The 20,055-nt window shown below is 46.7% G+C and overlaps 1 protein-coding gene across 19 annotated transcripts in view; it reads left to right on the top strand.

The window, feature by feature from the left end:
• CELF2 (CUGBP Elav-like family member 2) overlaps nt 1-20,055 on the top strand; it is a 653,507-nt gene that overhangs the window by 554,122 nt on the left and 79,330 nt on the right. For 12 of the 19 annotated variants that reach the window (XM_029616663.1, XM_029616667.1, XM_029616660.1 and 9 more), the window contains 4 exons: nt 2,842-2,871; nt 4,970-5,049; nt 11,914-12,072; nt 14,953-15,016. In XM_029616663.1, the coding sequence (XP_029472523.1) occupies nt 2,842-2,871; nt 4,970-5,049; nt 11,914-12,072; nt 14,953-15,016 (333 nt within the window). The remainder of the gene's footprint in view (nt 1-2,841; nt 2,872-4,969; nt 5,050-11,913; nt 12,073-14,952; nt 15,017-20,055) is intronic. The other 7 variants (XM_029616670.1, XM_029616672.1, XM_029616665.1 and 4 more) reach the window with 1 other exon arrangement.

The following is a 20,055-nucleotide window of genomic DNA, read 5'->3' as shown; positions in this document are numbered from 1 at the left end:
GGATGCTGGGCTTGATGGACCCTTGGTCTGACCCAGTATGGCATGTTCTTATGACCAAGTTCTTCCACTGTTTGTGGCTGCTCTTTCAGCTGTGAATGAACCACTCTGTCTCTTATATTCAATCCCCGAGAGGGGGCTATTAGGGGAGGTTCACAAAATATCTCATGTAAGGACAAGATATGCCAATGTCTCTTAATGGCTGCTGCAGTTGTTGTCACTATAGAAATGTTTTAATAAGCAAACTAAGCAAGACTGGTCTTTCACAGGTTTGTACTGTAATAATTTTTGCCTATCACTACATTTGGCACGTTTATATGCTCGATTGATCGCTTTATGCGGATACCCACAAGATTGAAACCTTGCCCACAAACTGTGCACTTGCTTTTCAAATTCCTCAGTGTCAGAGCATATTCTTCTGATAAAAAAAAACTGGCAACCCCATTTTAAATGATTGCGAATGATGACTGTGTCAGTACACCATTGAAGAACTTGATATATATACTTGTATACTTCCCGTATACAAGTTTGCACAACGTTCTGACGTCAGCCTGACAGGATAACTCTGGCGTTGGTCACGATTGGTTGGTTTAAATCCTCCTGAACCTTATTGGCGGATCGGCAGTCACAAGGGAAGAATATAAGGGAAAGATGTTGGTTAATGGCTTTTCAGCACGGCTCTTGGAGAGAAAATCATGAGCAGCTATTTGGAAGAAAAACAACAAGCGGCACAGAGCACGCGAGCGGCTGAAGAAGATTAATATCCCTTGCTGAAAGCCTGGTTGTCTGAAACGTGGCCTCGTTGGGAGGGCAGTAAGCCTTTTTTGGTTATATCACTTTGGTGTGTGCCATGCTTGCAGTAATAGCCAAGGATAAATACAAAGGACTTTTAATGGGGATATATATGTGCACAATTTTGTTGAGTGTTTAAAAAAATTATTTTCAATAAAACATTTTTCATATAATAAATAACAGCATACATTGGAAGGAGGTTGGCGGATAATGATTATAAAGATAACAAGACGCACATTACTGGGTGGTAATTTGATTATATATGAAACCAACAACCCCTTTCATAATAATTTTTGTAATTTCTCAATAAAACATTTTTGATTCAAAAGTATGATTAATCAAGGTAAATTCAAAACAAATCTTTGGATAAATAAAGAAAACCAATAAAAGAAAACATTTTTGTTGGGATATTGGAAGGTGTGAGTTTTATTAGAGGCAGGCTCACGGCGTGTGGTTCCCCATTCTGCCGGCAGGTCGAAATTACTTTGAGAAAGCTTTTTCCCGCTACTGAGGATTAGAAGGCAACCTTACATATACAAGTGAAATGTACACGTTACTTTCTGTTGGTGACCCCTGCCACTGCAGAAGTGCAGCTGATAAGACCAGTCACGTTTATAAGTGGCTTTTTGGTACCGTTAAGTATTTGGAATAATATTCGTAGAGAACTGAAAAGAAAGGGGGCTGCTTCATCTCCCCCCACTTAATAGACTGAGCTGCCAATGAATCCTTTAATGCAAGCCATAGTTATGACAAATTGAAATTTGTTACCACCTTCAAAGCAATGTCTCGTTATTAACGTCTTGTTCTTCTGTAGCAGATCCTCCTTAGGAACAGATTAATGGCATGTTTTCATTCTAGTTTGCGTTCTTCCTGGCTCGATTATTGATAAAGGGTCTTTAAAGCCCCAGATGCTCAGCCACAGGATGCTTTTCATAGCAACTCATCAGAACCAGTCATAGGCGCCAGCTCTTTGAATGGTGCTTCTCTTGCGTGTTTGTGTTCGGCGGTGGCAGTGAGTGAGGGGAGCGAGAGGGGCCAGCCTCCTATGGAAAAGACTCGCAAACCCTGACCAGAACGGACCACAACCCATGGCATGGACGTTTGAGAATGGGCAATCATTCCTTGCCCGTCGCCCTTGAAATGTTTGGATTTATAGCACAGACTCTGTAAACCCCACCTGCTGCCGCACAGCCCCTCTTGTGAGTTACAGTTTAGCACTGGCAGTTTCCTGCCTCATTTCTAACTGGAACTGTGGGACAGATTCACGTGGACAGCAAATGTAGACATTGGACCTATTCACATGGGTAGCGAATACAAGAGGAACACCTCACAAAGCAGACTCGGGTGCAGGAGGGTTTTTAAGAACGGGGGAGGATGGGGGTCATAATAAAAGGTGCAAAGGTTTTTATTACAGGGGAAAAGGGTGAGAATAAAAGAAATAAAATATATTGCAGGGGGGGGGGAACAATGCAAACCCCAGGTAGTTGAGTTTCTGAATGTAGCTAGTGCTGCCATAGTAAGGGTGCGGCCACTTCCCATCAGTGGAAGCCAAGCCGTTGGAAACCATTGACATGTCACTTTTAAATCTGAGATGATTTGCAGGGTGGGGAGGGTCCCCCTCCTCACTGAATCCTCCAGTTAACACCTTTTCTTCCCAGGGCCCATTGATTGCAACAGCCCTCCCTCCCCCCCTCAGCTTCCAGCTGGTTGAAAGTGTGGTAAATGCATAAACTGTATCTCATTGATTCTTGACATTTTTACCCCTCTCTCCCTGTGTACTTAACCTCTCTTTGGTAATTGCTGCCGTGTGCAGACTCCTGGATAATGGGGGTCAAACCGAGTGACTAAAGAGGTTTTCTTGGCAATTAAAAGCAATGTTATTCACTGACTATTGCCGATCTGTCTGCTAGACAGCAACCTCAGAATGACCTCCGCCCTTTGGTGCCAGATCCTCTTGTTAATATAAGAGCAGTCGTGGGGGGGGGGGGGGAGGGGTTTAAGAGAGTTTAAATGTGAGTCTGATGGTAAATTTGGACCCTTTTTTAATTTTAGTGCACAGCGCCAATATGGAATCTAGCAGAGGTACTGTTTATTTACCCTTACTACTACTACTACACATTTTTTGCTGAAAGATTGTATGCAGAGCACATGAAACTCCCTACATGGAGCTTGTAAATTATAAGATGCTCATATGAGTAACTCTGTGGCTCTGGCTCTTTATGAAGGTTAGTATTAAAGTGTGTGATGAGTAGAGCCACTGCTGATGAATTTGCCACCTGCTTTTGGCATCCTGCTCCGTGCACTGTACTGCATTAAGCAAACTGATTTCTTAATGTCTTAAGGCCTGAGTCACTAAGCTTTCCCCCCTCCCCATGGCACAGAAAGGGAGAAAAGATTTTAGCGACTCAGGCCATTTTATTGGTAAATGAAAGCAAGATGTACAGTTCTTGTGCGGAGAGATTTTGTAACCAAAGCGATCCCGGGTTATGAGAATGGATTGGGTATTCGCTTAGCTTTGTTGATCATGAGTAGATGGCATGGTGTGGGGGGCACCAGTGGGGAAGGAGAGGGGAAGAGGGGTCAACAAGGCATTCCCCCCTCTCCCTGTGATTCAGTTGTGATGTTAATACAGTCTTGACTTGGTAATCAGGCACAGAAAAAAGGGCAAAACGGGGGAAACAGAACAAGCAGTGTCTCTCGGATTCCATTTAAATAAACCGAAGCGTTGTTTATTGGAACACAAAAACGAAATGAAACAAAGTGGGGGGAAAAAAATTGCTGCTTATTGTGCTCCTTGGCCACAGGGGACGTAGCGTACCTGCTGCCAGCAATAAGCCTTCAGCCATTAGCTCAGAGATGGCAATGCGCTGAAGTCGCTCTGTGTGTTTAGATGGGCTTCATTTGGAAATCTTTTTAAGCAGCAATAATAATGTTTTCAGGAAATTGAGTGGAACACTAAATTATTCTCCGAGACCTGAGTTCAAACTGTGCAGGGCTAAAGAAGCTGAAAATCAGGGCAATTTTACAGCCCTTAGAGTTGGCGAGACGAAGCCTAGTGTGCAAACCAGTTTTATTGCAAAAAATCAGTCTGAATCTGCATTAATTTCACAGTCTTTTCCCTCCAGATGCCCAAGGGTGTGCAGTGAATAAAACGGAAATTTAAAAAAATAAATAAGTAAAGACAGAGAGCGTTTGTTAGTTAAAAGGGCAATCGGCCATGCAGGTCTGGATTTTTACCTGTGTGCGATGCCCAGTGCTGGCATGGGGGATTCCAGATGCCAGCCTCTACTGGTTTTCCCATGTTAAGTGCCAGCGCAGCCCTGGCAGATATTGGCTATTTCTCCTTGCCCCGCACAGTTCTGTGGCTGGATTTTCTCTTCCTTGCACCTAGGGAAATAATGCCATCGTGAGCAAGCAAAGCAAATTAAAAGATAAGTTAGCATTCGGGTTTTGATGGGACGGGGCTGTGTACTCTGAGATGCATCTTCGTCTGATCGAATTCTAGGAATCTGATAAGTCCCAAGCACGGTACCTATTTTTCTACATTTTTTGTTTTTATTTATGTATACTTTTTACATTTTTTGGATATATTTTTCCCAGTCTCCCTTTTTACGGAGAGAAATTCTGAGGTTTGGGTAATGTTGCTAGTGGTGCCATCCATAATATGGGACCGTTCCAGTATGGTTCTAGCAGCGCATTTTGGGGTTTTTTTTAAATCTCCCCCTTTTTTTTTTTTGTTTTGCATGATATGTTTTGTTGCATTGAGAGCCATAAATGTGATGAAAATGAAAAGAAATTTATATAACAAATTTAAAAAAAATGAGAAAAAATGCTAAAACGCTTCATCCTTTAAAAAAAAAAAAAGACAAAAGTAATATGACTGTTTTGTGAGATACCTGTGGCTGAAAGAACACGTCCCCATTTTTGTTTTTTTTTTTCCCTTTCCATCAATGGTCGGATTAGCAAGTCAGCACTGTGAGTACCAAAAAAAAAACCCACAACCAACTCCCTCCCCACCCCCATCCCAAGCAGAAGAGCTGTTTCTGTACTACTGAGAACGGTGTCGTCTTGTGGCCATTCTTGTAGACTGTTGTTGGTTTAACAAGTGTCCAACCCTTTTGTCTTGTTGTTTTTTTTTTTGTCTTTCCTGCCCCCTGTCCCCCCCTTGTCCCCCCCACAGGCTGTGCGTTTGTAACGTTTTCTACAAGGGCAATGGCACAGAATGCAATCAAAGCTATGCATCAGTCTCAGACAATGGAGGTACCGTATCATCCGCCCTTCCTTCCTTTCTTTCTTTCCTTGGTGCGAAATGATTTGGGGGGGGGGGGCGGGGGGGCCGGTGAAAGCCGTGGGCTCACATGACGACCATAGACCTGGGGCGGGGGGGGCCCGCAGGGTGGGTGGGGGTGGAATGCAATAGTTTCCGACCCACACTTCAGTTTAACCTGCTTACAGAAGGTTTTAGCCAAAGAAGACTCCCAAATCAAGACTGTTGATACCCACTCTGAAATGATCTGCCTTTGAGTCGTGCATGGAGAGAAGTAGCGCTGCCTTGCTCCGCAGCGGACTCTGCTTTGCACCCTACGCCGAGGGGTTTGACTGTGAGCAGCCTCTACAAACCCCCCTCCCCCCCCCCCCCCCTCTTGAAACCCTAATTACATTTGTACTGCAGAACTTTTTTTTTGCTGCCCTTAACTAAATTTCATTTCATACCGAGAGGCCCAGGGATCCAAAAAGCATATGCAAATGTAGTAAATGTGAATTAATTGGCGTTAAAATGAATTTTTTTTCTTGAAGTCATTAGATATCCCAAAAAAAACTCAAGTGCTTTCTTGAAAACGGGTACGGTCCCAATTAATTTATTTGTAAATGTTATTTATTTACGTCCTTGCCCCCTCGGAAAAGTTAAAAAAAAAAAATAAAAATAAAAAAGAGCATTGTTCCTGCTTCATGGCTGGAGTTTTCCCTGTGCTGGCGGCTTCGCTGGCCAGGACTCCTTTTGGTCTGGGAATGCCGATTTGTCTAATTACAGGCTGAGCAGCTCTCCTCTTGTAATTGCTTTTATGGATCCCGCACGGAAAATACGTTTCCACTTCAGAAAGGGGATGCTTCCCCTGACCTAGCCTCAGCTGATGCAGCATGTGCAGACTTTTTGGGGGAAAAAAAACCCAAACAAACCAGTCTTTTATTCTGTTTCATGTACCCAAGAAAAATGCTAATCATGTTGAGATTGTCGGGGGTAACGAGGCCAGCCTAGCGCCAGTAGATTTTCACTTCCCAAACTGCATTCCAGAGAATGGCGATAGCGCCAGCGCGGTGAAAATACGGCTGTGAAGAAGGTACATTTTTGGAGTGGGATATCACAGCTCCTGCCCCTGCCCCCTCCCCCATAAAAAAAGATAGTAGTATAGGGAGGGAGGGGTGTTTTCCGCATTCCAGTCTGTGATGCCATGGTCTTTCCGAATTTTGAACAAAACGTCACAAGGAATGAAGGCTTCCTGACCCAAGGGATCCCCGTCTGGGCATGCCGTATCTCTGTGTATGGGACGTCCTCTTGGTGACTGGCATTGTGCTCTTACGTGCAGTGTTTTGCAAACGGATGCTTTTCACTTTTCTTACCTATCTCCTTCTCTCTCTCTCTCTCTCTTTTTGTTTTTTTGCATTGCTGTGGTCTCCCAAAAGCATGTTGGCTACTAAATCACCCTTACGGCATCGTGTTGTAAGCCATGAGTTTATAGTTTTGTGTAACACGAGAGAGCGTTTTCAGCGCAGTGCATGCAAACTGTCACACTCTGATTGTCATCTATTTTCTATAAGGAACGATTGTGTATCTATAGGCTTCCCCCCCCCCCCCCCCCTCCCCAACATCCCAGCAAACAATGGACATTTGTGCCACACTTTTCAATCCCAGATTTATTTCCAGTGCCCCCTTAAAACAGTGCTAGAGACTTAGAGAGGACCAAATCTGCAGAATTTTTTCATGTAACGGGCATAATTTCTATCCTCGTCCTTGGGAGTCCCCGTTGCTGGTAAAGTACATTTCTTGTGGACGGCGCTGCCCTCGTAATTTGGATTACTTCACTTTTGCAACGTACATTGCTTTTTGGCCTACCAGTGTTGTTAATACTGATGTCTTTATATGTAAATTTTCTGTCTGTGTTCCCGTCTTATGGATTTAAAGGCTCCCCCGAATCAAACCAGTTTGCCTCCAAGTTCATATTCTTTTTCCCTTTGCTAGAGACTCCATTGCAGGGGGGTTGGGTGCTGGTAGGCAGTATCTAGCCCTCTAGCGTGAACAGGTGTCTGAGTGACTGATGGGGATGTTAATCTCCGATCATGTCCTTTTTTTTTTTTTTTTTTTGTAACCACTAACCAGAGCACTTGAGGAGTTTGAAGTCTTGGAAAAACAAGACAACATATCCCAGATTTGAATACAAGAATCTGGGCCAACCAAAAACATCCCCCATCAGTCCTGGTCATCTTGTCACCCTGCAGTACAAAGCTTTACCGTCTCCTTGGATGGGGCGCTGCAGTATTGAACACTCTTAAAGTCATTGCCTTCTCCCACTAGCTGCCTTCAGCACCTCAGGGGCCAGCCTGGCACCCTGATGTCCCATGGGGTCCTGTGGGGGATTGGGGAGAAAATAGTGCTTGGGATGTGTGGAATGCTTTTGTTTAGCCCTCAAATTGTATGCAGTAGGCCAGGATTTAGTTTCTTTACTTTAAAGTGTGGAATGCACTTGTGGCCAGATGGCTCCTTGAGTGATGGGACACTTGGACAAATACAACAGAACGTCAAGCCTGGGGCTAGGTTATGACATGGCGCAGTGTTCACGGAATCATCCAGTCACTGGACCAATGCTAAATGCAGTCAGAGTTTCTCATTATTCATTGAACCAGTCTGCTGCTTAACAGTAGGAAACAAAAACCATGCGGCAGCTTGATACAAGAAACCGGGGACCATAGCAGTGTCATAGAGAGGATGGGTTATAAGTTCAATGCATCTCTCTTGCTATGGAGGGTGTGATGTTCCTGCTTTGTGACCGGGTGAGAAATCTTGATCTTCATTGCCCCCCCCCCACACACCCCTTCTTATAAGACCAGTCTGTGTGTCATCAAAGGACTCGGGGTTCCCCAGTCATGCAACAGTGGTACCCTCTCAATGGGATGGAACTCACATAGGCAGCTTCCCGTCAAGAGGAGAGAAAGAAGACAACTAATGTGGTAGAACGGAGCGCCAAAGAGTAAAGGTGGATCTTAATCTTCACTAGAGGAGCCAGTATGGTGTGAATATTTGGGGGCGCTGGCAGCAACGCACACTAAAGCATTCTGTCTAGGTGGCGTCATTCCTTCACAAATTTGACTTTTGCTTTGTAACCAAAGCTAAATCCAGACACTTAAGAAGGGAAGAAAGCAATAGCGAGGGCCCCTTGGCATTTTTTATATCATGTTTAATGCTAAAAAAAATTTGAAACACCCTGACATTTATAATGACAGATTATGTATTATGCAATCAAGTTGCTGTTCCAATGTTGACGCTATTTCTACTGATTTCATGACTTGTGTTTTCCTTGGGAGCTCTCTGATGAGCGCCTTAATATTGAGAATAGATTTCACCTAGAAAAAAATGAATTTCTATGTTACTGTTGTCTTGTGCTTTTAAAAACTTATTTTTAAGACCGTAATTGGTGTTGCTGATTGTCTGCTCTTCTGACACATTTCTGTTGTTTTAAGACTGCATTTTGTTAGACGCTATCGCAGTAATTTGTTACTGTACAACAGATCTTATGTAGTAATGACACCTTCTTTTCTGCAAAGTATTCATTTTGAGAATTCTTCCTTCTTGAAAATAATGAAGTAATGAAATAACAGAGCAGACGGGGGGAAGGGAGTGAATTAGGGCCTCCTGGTTGGAGAGAGATTTTTGGATAATTTGTTGAAATGTATCGGCTTCCAAGCTGAGCACCTTGGCCATGGGTCTTCCCCCCTTATCCTGGTGTTGGCGGGAGGGGTAGGATTCAGAGTAGAATTAAAGGCAAATGTGTGCTACTTCCTGGCAATTAAAACAACAAAAACCTTCTCCTTTATCTCAGGGGCTTCAGTTTAGAGCTCCTGCCACCCGCCACCTCCTGTTCGTTACTTTGACTCTTTCAGTTCAAAGATGAAATTAACCCGAATAAGTCTGGTCCAAAGAGGAAAGTTAAAAATGTCTTTTACCAGGAATATAGAGAAAATACTTGCTATGCAGGGAATAGCTTGATTTGTTATTCTACTACTCTGGTGCATTCTTTCATCTGTTGTGCTCTGATAATTGGCTACGTGAGCCCAGCAATATCTGACATGTATGTAATAAACCAGACGGGAATACTGTTCTGAAACGGAGGCTTGTTGTAAGGGAGATGTACTGTCATACTGAAAAATAAATTCAAATTTTGGAGAATTACAGCACCCTATTAAACTGAGCACTGATTTGTTGCTCTGCCGTGAAACACCAGTAACTTCATGGAACAGTTGTGTGTTTCGGTGAACGTCTTGCATATGGGTCTGCCATGGCATAACCCAGTATCACTAAGTCGGGTGTAAAAAATGTCGTCATTACATGATTGAGACAAATGGAGTTTGAGAAGAGGACTTAACCCCATTGACAGGAAATGACTCCAAGTGCAAGTTTTTAGCTTAATATCGTGACTGTAAATGAATACCGGCATCACTAACCATAGGAGGCTGTGATTTGTAGCAATGGCACCTGTTTTGAAATCATTTTTCTATGCTGTTCCCTTCCTGGTGCTTGCCTTTTGATTTCAGCAGTACTGCGACGGCGTGAACTTTTCTTCTGTTGTCACTGCAGGCATACAGGAGCATCAGAAGCTATGTTCTCACCACCGCAGTATCGGATTGAAAGAAAAATGTTTAAAACGAATGCCAATGGTTAAAACGAGCCTTCTGTGGAAAAAGATTGCTGTGTTCATTTCCAGTAATGCCCTTTAAAAAAAAAAAAAGTGTGATTGCCTTCCTATAAGGAAGTTTTAAGGTTAAAGAAAATGGTCAAGGACGGCTGATTGTACTCTTGAACAAGTGATACTATGTGACCTCTTGCCCAGCACCGCATTAAAAATACACGAAGCCAGCACATGATGGAGAATAAGATCAAAGAGGAAGACATAGGAAGGAACATCGGGATTTAGGGTCGGGATTTCTTCTTCTTGGGTTCAGTCCCCTATGAAGAGTTGCAGTAGGATTTAGAAGCCAACGAAGACGTCGGCTATTGGGCATGACTGTGCTATAAGCAACTTCTCTTCAGGTTTGGACAGCTTGTTAGCCATGAAATTAGGTATCTGCCAGGTACTTCCCAGTACCCTGGACTGGCCACTGTTGGAGACAGGGTGCTGGGCTCCGTGGGCCATTGGTCTGACCCAGCATGGCACCTGTTCTTATGACTTTCTGGGACCTTTAATGATATAGTGAAGACACATCTTCATGCTTGTTTGAAGGATCCCGGTATTGGACTTGATATTGGAGAAGAGGCCTAACCCAGTGTACCTTTCCAGGCAGGATGAGGTCCGTGAAACCCTCTATGTCCTAGCACTGTGCCCCCTGAAAGGGTTTTATTTTTCTCTAACAGTGATGTACACGGTTTGAACTGAAGTGAGGAAGGTGCAGTAATGCCTCTTCGCTATTCATTTTCCCAGTTCCTTATTCTGTCTGTATATGAAGCCTTGATGAGTTCTTTGCCTATGAGTTAATGCTTCAGTTTGGGGACCTGCATTCTTTTCGTCTGGCTGTCACTGACATTATGCTTGCTAGAAGCTGAGAAAAATGTGTGGAAGGCCATCGTAGCGGGAGAATCTGGCGCTATTTCCCCCTGCCTGCACAGTGCTATTCTATAGCTTCTTATTCCCTCAGGAGGAAAAGGAACGTCATTTTCCGTGCTATTATGGGATTACTTTTCTAAATCTCTGCTTTGTCCCTCTGGTTGGGTGCAGCAAAGGTTCATGGGGTGGCTGGAAGCACAAAACCGACAAGAACCAGAGGGGGGGGGCATAGGTGCTACAGAATGCCCGCTTTATATAAAAGTCGTAGAGCGTGTGTGCCATTCTTAGGCTTCCTCTGAATCACCACAGGTGATGCGTGCACCTGGCCAAGGGTAACCACAGACCTTTAGTGGCCAGGATGGCATAGAAAAGAGAGCTGTGTGCTGCCATTTACCACCGCCAGATCCCATGGGTTTAGAATGGCACCAACAACTCCCGCCATCGTATCCCGAGCTGGAGCCTTAAATATCCCTGAAGCTATGTCCTGGAGTACATTTAGGGGGGGAGCAGAAAGTGAAGGCTGATCGTTGATTCTGTAAAAGAAGTAAGATTTCAGGGTGGGGATGGAGGGAAAGAAAGCCCGCTGAAAAAAAACAACACAGGTTTGGTTTAGTGTTCCATAAGTAGCAAAAAGCCCCACTGGAGTTTCAGGTGTCTAAAGCTGGACTCCAGTGAGGTGAAGTGGCGAGAGAACAGGGTAGGGTGGGAGAAGCACGGCTCTGCGTCCTCCTGTCCCCGCCGAGCAGCCACCAGGTTCCAGCTGACCTTATGGACAGGGAAGTGCAAGCTAGTTTGAATCAAGCTTGAACCAGGTCAGAGTCAGCAGGGTTTGGCATCCTCAGAATCCACTGACGTTTTCTTATTTCTGATGTTCTGCAGAACCTCAGCGTGGATTTTGCATTGGTCCATGGCGGGTTTCCACGATCAGCTGCTGATTTTTGCCAGTGATGGACGTACTCCAAAAAAAAAAAAAGGCTTGCCAACAAATTTGACAAATCCGTGGATTTTGTGTGAATTTGTCAAATTGGACTGCAGACTTCTTTTAAAGAGGTTCTCGTGTCCCTTGATTTCAGATGGAAGTGGTACAAGATGGGAGGTGGTAGCAGGGGAAAAACAAGTGGTAGCCTTATTTCTAAATAGTTTATGTGAAGCCGCGTAGTGCCCCTGATGCCATTCAAGTACATCTTTATTGAGCAAGAATCTCCCAAACGTGGGGGGATTTCAGGTCATTCTTCTAAGTCTGGCTGAGACCCAAGGATTACGTTTCTGTATTTGCCATCATGTCTCCCTTCTCCAATGTGTCCACTTGTAGGGCTGCGCTTCGCCAATAGTGGTGAAGTTTGCCGATACCCAGAAGGACAAGGAGCAGAGGCGCCTGCAGCAGCAGCTGGCCCAGCAGATGCAGCAGCTGAACAACGCAACCTGGGGCAACCTGACAGGCCTCGGAGGGCTCACGCCGCAGTACTTGGCAGTGAGTATCGATGAAAACGCGGCGTGAACCAAAAGGCCCAGCCACCGAACATTACCACCCGGAGACGGAATGTGTATCAGCCCAAGAAAGCTCCGGCCCTCGCCTTCAGGAAGCCTGCAAGGGATCGGGAGGGGAGGGGTCAGCCTGGAGCACACACACGCACGCACGGTGCAGGGCAGCATGTGGGGAGAAACTGGGAGAGCGGCTGCAGCAGGACAGGACTCGGCTGAGAGCAGAGCGAGGGGTGCACAAGTCGGGGAGCTGTGACTTTAGGGGGGGGGGGGCAAAGAGAGTGCTGGAATCAGAGAGGGTGGAAGGAGAAGAATGCCAGGGTCATCGCTGGAAGGAGGGGGGGAGGAGTGGTGGAAGAGAGAAAGCTGAGACACATTCTGTAACCCCCATGACCCCTGCTGATCGTTTGCAATGTCAGGGTGGTTGCAATGGGTGCTAATAATTTTGTCACACAGGAAAAAGCTCTCCAGGCTGTCAGGTAAATCCTGTTGCCTTCCTCCTCTCTGTGCCTTGAAAGGCTGAGCATGAGGCAGACATTCTGCCCTCCTATTAGGACAAAGACCAAGAGTTTTATTAATTGCAGATGATAAGGTGGGAGTTTGATCTGCTCAGGCTGCTTTCTGAGATCACACCAGTGTTATCACTGCTGTTTTTTACAGTCTCGGCTGTGATAATGTGAGAAGCCAATTCAAAGCTGGGGATAGGTGGGCTGATACCCTGAGCTTGAGCCTCCTGCTCCGTGAGGTGTACTGTGGAGGGAGGGAGGGAGGTAAGACGGCAGCTGCTGCATCAGCCCCTCCCTAGGGCAGCACTGAGGGTGACACTTGGGGGGGGGGGGGGGAGACATTCCCCCCCCCAGGCCGGAGAGGGCATGTGCATCACTTCCATGCAGTTTTGGTTGCCAGCACTCTGGCTGGTGGATTCTTCCAAGCATCTGCTGCCCTTTCATGTAAAGAAAGAGCTCATTGGGGGGGGGGGGGTCTGGGGGCCAGGACCAACACAGGGGACAGTGAGACTGCCGCAGCCACCACCGGGGAGACTCTGGGAGGGGGAGGGGTTTGAGCGGTGACGGCACCGGGAGGGAAGGCCTCAGACCTGGCAGAGATAGGAGAGGGATAAAGGGCTGAGAAGGGATGGAGGAAGGAGGGGGGGGTGGATGAGGGAAGAGAAGCGGGTTGGAGGTGAGAGGGAAGGGTGCGGAGGGGGGAGGGGAGGGCTAAAACTGTGGAGAAAGAAACTAGCACTAAGACCCAGGACAAAGTCAGGAATTGGATGAAAAAAGAGAATGAAAAGTCAGGACAGGAAAGCCGGGAGGAAGAGGGAAAGAAACTCTCCGCACAGGTGTTTAGCAGACCCAGTTTATTTCATCATTTTCCTCACACAGGCGAGCGTTGTGCAGACTTTTCCCGTGATATATTCCCTCTTGGCGCAGACATTTTTTCCATAACATAGTTACAATATTTAAATCAAATTTAGATGCAGTATTTCATCCCACTCCTCCCTCCCAATACTCGTTCCTCCCGATACTACCACCGCTCCCCTCTCTCCTCCCTCCCGATACTCTTTCTTCCCAGTGCTGCTCCTGCCTCCTTCCCTCCCTCCCGTACTGCCACCGCTCCCCTATCTCCTTCCTCCCTGCTTCCTCCCCCTCCCTCCCAATACTGCCACCACACCCCTATCTCCTTCCTCCCTGCTTCCTCCCCCTCCCTCCCAATACTGCCACCGCTCCCCTATCTCCTTCCTCCCTGCTTCCTCCCCCTCCCTCCCAATACTGCCACCACACCCCTATCTCCTTCCTCCCTGCTTCCTCCCCCTCCCTCCCAATACTGCCACCACACCCCTATCTCCTTCCTCCCTGCTTCCTCCCCTCCCTCCCAATACTGCCACCACTCCCCTATCTCCTTCCTCCTTGCTTCCTCCCCTCCCTCCCAATACTGCCACCACTCCCCTATCTCCTCCCTCCCTGCTTCCTCCCCTCCAATACTGCCACCACACCCCTATCTCCTTCCTCCCTGCTTCCTCCCCTCCCTCCCAATACTGCCACCACTCCCCTATCTCCTTCCTCCCAGCGCTGCCCCTGCCCTTCTCCCTGCCTCCTTCCTTCCCTCCTGATACTTCCACTGCTCCCCTATTTCCTTCCTCCCAGCACTGCTCCTGCCTCCTTCCCTCCCTCCCATACTGCCACCGTTCCCCTATCTCCTTCCTCCCAGCGCTGCCCCTGCTCTCCTCCCTGTCTCATTCCCTCCTCCCAATACTGCCACCGCTCCCCTATCTCCTTCCTCCCAGCGCTGCCCCTGCCCTCCTCCCTGCCTCCTTCCCTCCCTCCCCTGATTTCCTTCCCTCCCTCCTGCTGGGTTGCTCCCTCCCTCCTTCCCGGTGTCCACATCCTGGAGGGGCCCCCTAAATCTGTCTCAGACCTGTGCAAGTCCGGCTGTAGCTTATGAATGTGTGCGCCTGCCAGATACATAGAAATGTCTAGGAAATTGAATCATGGTGATAAAATCAAGCCATGATTGACAAGGATGAGTTATGGTAAGTACCAGGCCTACCGAGGGTTATAATTAGTCATGCTATGTTACTTTAAATGGATTTAACACCTGGTTCTTAAAAAGAGTAAATTGATTAATTGTTTTAAAGCCGCGATGTTATTGAAGTGCGCCTGTGTTCCCTAATAGAGATGAGACATTAATATGGATTTACAGCCCCGGCCCTGGGGACCATCCGTCCACTGGCGGGCAAAAAAGAAAAAAAAAAGCAAGAGAGAATGGAGGAGCAGAGAAGAGGGAGCCGGCAGGGGAATGGCAGCGAGGAGCTGAATTTGTTTGACTGTTAATGCCTTGTTGCTTCTCCCCTCCCTTGAATTCACAGCTGCTGCAGCAGGCCGCGTCCTCCAGCAGCCTGGGCGCCTTCAGCGGCATCCAGCAAATGGCAGGTGAGTGAAGGGGGCAGGGTGGGCGAGGGCACGACTGAAAGGACCGGCTTTCCTTTCTCCTCTCTAGCCCGCTGTGGCCCAAACCAGGCTTTGCGGCGCCTTTGGGTTTTTTTTTTTGGCCTCGGTGGAAAATCCAGAATGGGCCTAACGGGGTCCGAGACGGAGGGCCCGATGTACTTAGACGGCGGGGAGGGGGGGGGGGTCCAGTTTTCAGGGTCTGTTCTTAAAGGCCCAGTGCCCGACCTAGCCGGCCAAATTTTGTGGCTGAAAACTGGATCCCACCGGCCGGGTTGCAGCAGAAAATTCACCTAAACCTAGGCAGCCGAAATTCAGCCTTTTGTGCTGCACGGTTAGGAGGCAGAAGTTTAACCACCAGTCTCTTTTCAAAAGGGACCAGTCCCGCTGCCTAAATCCCAAAGTCTCAGGGGATCTGCTCCCTTTGAAATTCCCTTTGTGTCTGGGGGGGGAAAATGCTCAGGGCACAGGTCCAGTGCTGGGAATGAAGTGACAGGACCTTCGCTCAGTATCCACGTCACAGCAACCAAGGGGGTCGTTTATAAAATCTCTGGTACCTTTGATCTCCGCATGCCCCCCCTCACCCCCCCCCCCCCCCAAGTTTCCCTTTGAAAAATTCAGGGGACTACAGGGAGCGCAGGTAAAATGTGTGCCCGGGTACTCCACGGGGGGGGGGTAACTTCTCAGAGCCCGTCCTGACCCCCAGCCCCTCCCCTTTTGAGCACAGGGGTGGGGGGGGGCGTTTATAGGGCAAGCAGGTGAGCAGACCCCTTCAGTATATTTTTTTTGTATTAGGCGGTGCATTAAAAGAAAATTCTGGCTTTTTTCCCCCCGATGAAGCTGACATCGCAGAACCCGCCTTGGCCGTAAGGTTGACGCTGTCCCCGCTCTGCGCAGTTTAGCTTGGTCTCCGTGAGGCCATGTCCTGGATATTGGGTGGGATAAAATCCTCCGGCTAACCTCCGCCACTTAACTTTACACGTAATTGGACATTCTCTTAAATATCGCTGCTTATATATGAAGCTATTCGCTATGGTTAACCGGATAACCAGCGATACTCAAAACAATATATCTGGTTACGTAGCGCTCCTGGTTAAAAAAAGAAACTGCATTGCAGGCCCAAACCTGTCCTCTACCTCCCACCCACCTCTGAGCCAAAGGCCCTGCGGTCCCTGTCCCGTCTCTCATGTTTAAAATGTATATATTAGTGCCCTGAGTCATTGGCAGTAAATCCCCCCACTCCCCCAATTTCCTGCTCCTGGTCCCCATTTTTTTAAAAATAAAATCTTTCTTTCCACCTACCCCGACCCTTTTACTCCCCCCCCCCCCCCCCCTCCCCGCTGAGCCTGGAGCGCGATCGTATCCCGCCGTGATCTGCCGGATAACCGGCTGAATATCCCAAAACCTGCCATGTAGATGGATAGCTTTTGAATCTTAACCTCTGAATGTTTATTTCCTGCTGTTTAAAACAAAAAAAAAATTAAAACCTTCTTTTGCCCTATAGAGAAAATCACCCCCACCACCCCACAGACTTAATGTAAATTCATTTCTCTTTTGGCTCGTGTTTACATGTTGTTGTCATTTTATTGGGGTTATTTTCTCTGTGTTTGTGGGGAGCTTATGACGAGTTTTGGCAGTCGTTTCCAGCTGTGCCCGCTTATAGCAGGTGAGATGCCAGGGGAGAGGTGGGCATGAGGTCCGTCCCCCCCAGTGTGCTCCTGGAGAGGAAGGGGCCGCAGCGCACACTCACACTCTCCCTTAATGCTTCTTGTATGATTCAGGGTAGAAACCACTGTCCCCCAGGCCCCACCACCCATCCAGGATGCTCTGGGTACCACTGCGCTGACTCACCTGAGCACCGAGACGCACGAGTGTGCTTACAGGCCCCACATACCCTGCATTTCCCCCCAAAGTGTGAGAGAAACCCTTTTAGTGCATTGGGCCCTACGTGAGCATGTGCCACACGTGTGCTGCTTGTTAAATGGATTGAATAGTGAGGCATGCGCGCGCCATTCTGCTTTGCCTGATAGCGAGCGCATCCTATTGGATTCGGCTCAAGAAGGAGACAGACAAATCTAATCTAATTTGGTAGAATAACGGGGGGGAAGCCGGGGGGGGTGGCAAACAAGACAGGTGCCCGCTGTTTAACTTGCCCAAATAATGAAGTCTTTGATTAGCTTGTTTTATTATTGTGGGTGGGCCCTGTTGCGCATTCTGATTGACTCAGCTGAACAAGGAAGCTTGCACGCCTGCAGTTTGATGCGACTTGCGGATTGACCAGAGAAAAAGGGGCACATATGCAAAACGTCCACCACAGTCCTAAGCGTGAGATGGGCCGTACATGCGTATCGCTGCCGGATCACCCTCGGATCTCTGGCCGACTTAGCCAAAATGTTACTTTGGAGAGAGAGCAGACTGAAGCAGGCAGATGGAGATTGTGCATCACAGTGATGTCCGGTTGCATGTTCAGAGAGGAAGCCGTTCTCATGCACGTCCCGTGTGTTTTATTTATTTACATTTGTGCTATAATGCCTCCCCTAACAGCAGGGGCTTGCGGTGGGGAACAGCCATTGGGCAGAGAGAGGTTGTTTTAATGTGTTTATTTTAAAAGAGCGAAGAGGGCTCCACAGTCCCACAAGAGGTGAAACAGGCAGAGCACAAACACAGCTCTGATAATATCCTTTCATTTTTATGTAAAACGGACAGGCAGCGTCCACAGTATAAGGCAGTGGAGGCTGAATAAACTCCTAACCCAATTCTTGCGGGTAGAATAAGGAAGAGATCCCCAAAGAGCAGACTGTCTATAATCCTAGATAGGATTATAGACAGTGCTGGGGAGGAGCCGGCTGTCCGTGGTACATGTGGGCACCAACGACATAGGAAAATGTGGGAGAGAGGTTCTGGAAGCCAAATTTAGGATTCTAGGTAGGAAGCTAAAAGCCAGGTCCTCCAGGGTGGCATTCTCTGAAATGTTTCCTGTTCCATGCGCAGGTCACCAGAGGCAGGCAGAGCTCCAGAGTCTCAATGCATGGATGAGACGATGGTGCAAGGAAGAGGGATTCAACTTTGTAAGGAACTGGGGAAACATTTGGGGAAAGGGGAGACTTTTCCGAAAGGATGGGCTCCACCTTAACCAGAGTGGAACCAAGCTGCTGGCACTAACTTTCAAAAAGGAGATAGAGCAGCTTTTAAACTAGAACAAGGGGGAAAGCCGACAGTCACTCAGCAGTGCATGGTTCGGAGAAATGTATCCTTGAAGGATACTAATGAAACAGGAGAGATAGGGCATCCCAACAGAGAGGTTCCATCAAAAGCAAACATAGTTCATATGCCTATATGTAAAAAATCACCAAAGCTAATGATTACCGAATTATCCCAAACAACTGAAAAGCAGGTTGTTAAAACAAACAAAAAACACACTTTGAAATGTCTGTATCCCAATGCCAGAAGTCTAAGTAGTAAGATGGGAGAGTTAAAGTGTATAGCAGCAAACGATGAGATTGACATAATTGGCATCACAGAAACGTGGTGGAAGGAGGATAACCAATGGGACAGTGCTATATCAGGGTACAAATTATATTGCAATGATAGGGAGGATCAATTTGGCGGGGGTTTGGCACTTTATGTCCAGGAGGGTATAGAGTCCAACAGGATAAAGATCATACAAGAGTCTAAATGCTCAGTAGAATCTATATGGGTAGAAATCCCATGTGTGTTGGGTAAGAGTATAGTGATAGGAGTATACTACCGTCCACCTGGACAAAATGGTCAGACAGATGATGAAATGCTAAGAGAAATCAGGGAAGCAAACCAATTTGGCAGTGCAATAATAATGGGAGATTTCAATTACCCCAATATTGACTGGGTAAATGTAACATCAGGACTTGCTAGAGACATAAAGTTCCTGGATGTAATAAATGATTGCTTCATGGAGCAATTGGTTCAGGAACCAACAAGAGTGGGAGCTATTTTAGATTTAATTCTTAGTGGAACGCAGGATTTGGTGAGAGAGGTAACGGTGGTGGGGCCACTTGGCAGCATGATCATAACATGATCAAATTTAACTAATAACTGGAAGGGGGACAATAAGTAAATCTGCAGCTCTAACACTAAACTTTCAAAAGGGAAACTTTGATAAAATGAGGAAAATAGTTAGAAAAAAACTGAAAGATACAGCTGCAAAGGTTAAAAGTGTTCAACAGGCTTGGACATTGTTTCAAAATACAATCCTAGAGCCGCAGTCCATATGTATTCCACGCATTAAGAAAGGTGGAAGGAAGGCAAAACTATTACCGTCATGCTCCATCCTTCAAAAATTGGAAGAAGGATCCATCTGAAGAAAATAGGATAAAACATAAGCATTATCAACTGAAGTGTAAAACATTGATAAGACAGGCGAAGAGAGAATTTGAAATGAAGTTGGCCATAGAGGCAAAAACTCATAATAAAAACTTTTTAAAATATATCCAAAGCAAGAAACCTGTGAGGGAGTCGGTTGGACCACTAGATGACCGAGGGGTTAAAGGGGCTCTTAGGGAAGATAAGGCCATTGCAGAAAGACTAAATGAATTCTTTGCTTCCGTGTTTACTAATGAGGATGTTGGGGAGATATCAGTTCCGGAGATGGTTTTCAGGGATGATGAGTCAGATGAACTGAACAAAATCACTGTGAACCTGGAAGATGTAGTAGGCCAGATTGAGAAACTAAAGAATAGCAAATCACCTGGACCGGATGGTATGCATCCTAGGGTACTGAAGGAACTCAAAAATGAAATTTCTGATCTATCATTAAAATCATCCATTGTACCTGAAGACTGGAGGGTGGCCAATGTAACCCCAATATTTAAAAAAGGCTCCAGGGGCGATCCGGGTAACTATAGACCAGTGAGCCTGACTTCAGTGCCGGGAAAAATAGTGGAAACTATTCTCAAGATCAAAATCGTAGAGCATATAGAAAGACATGATGTAATGGAACACAGTCAGCACGGATTTACCCAAGGGAAGTCTTGCCTAACAAATCTGCT

This window comes from Rhinatrema bivittatum, chromosome 9, assembly GCF_901001135.1.
Source record: "Rhinatrema bivittatum chromosome 9, aRhiBiv1.1, whole genome shotgun sequence".
NCBI classification, from domain to species: domain Eukaryota; kingdom Metazoa; phylum Chordata; class Amphibia; order Gymnophiona; family Rhinatrematidae; genus Rhinatrema; species Rhinatrema bivittatum.
Note: the sequence above shows the minus strand (reverse complement) of the source record. Positions and strands in the feature narration are given on the sequence as shown.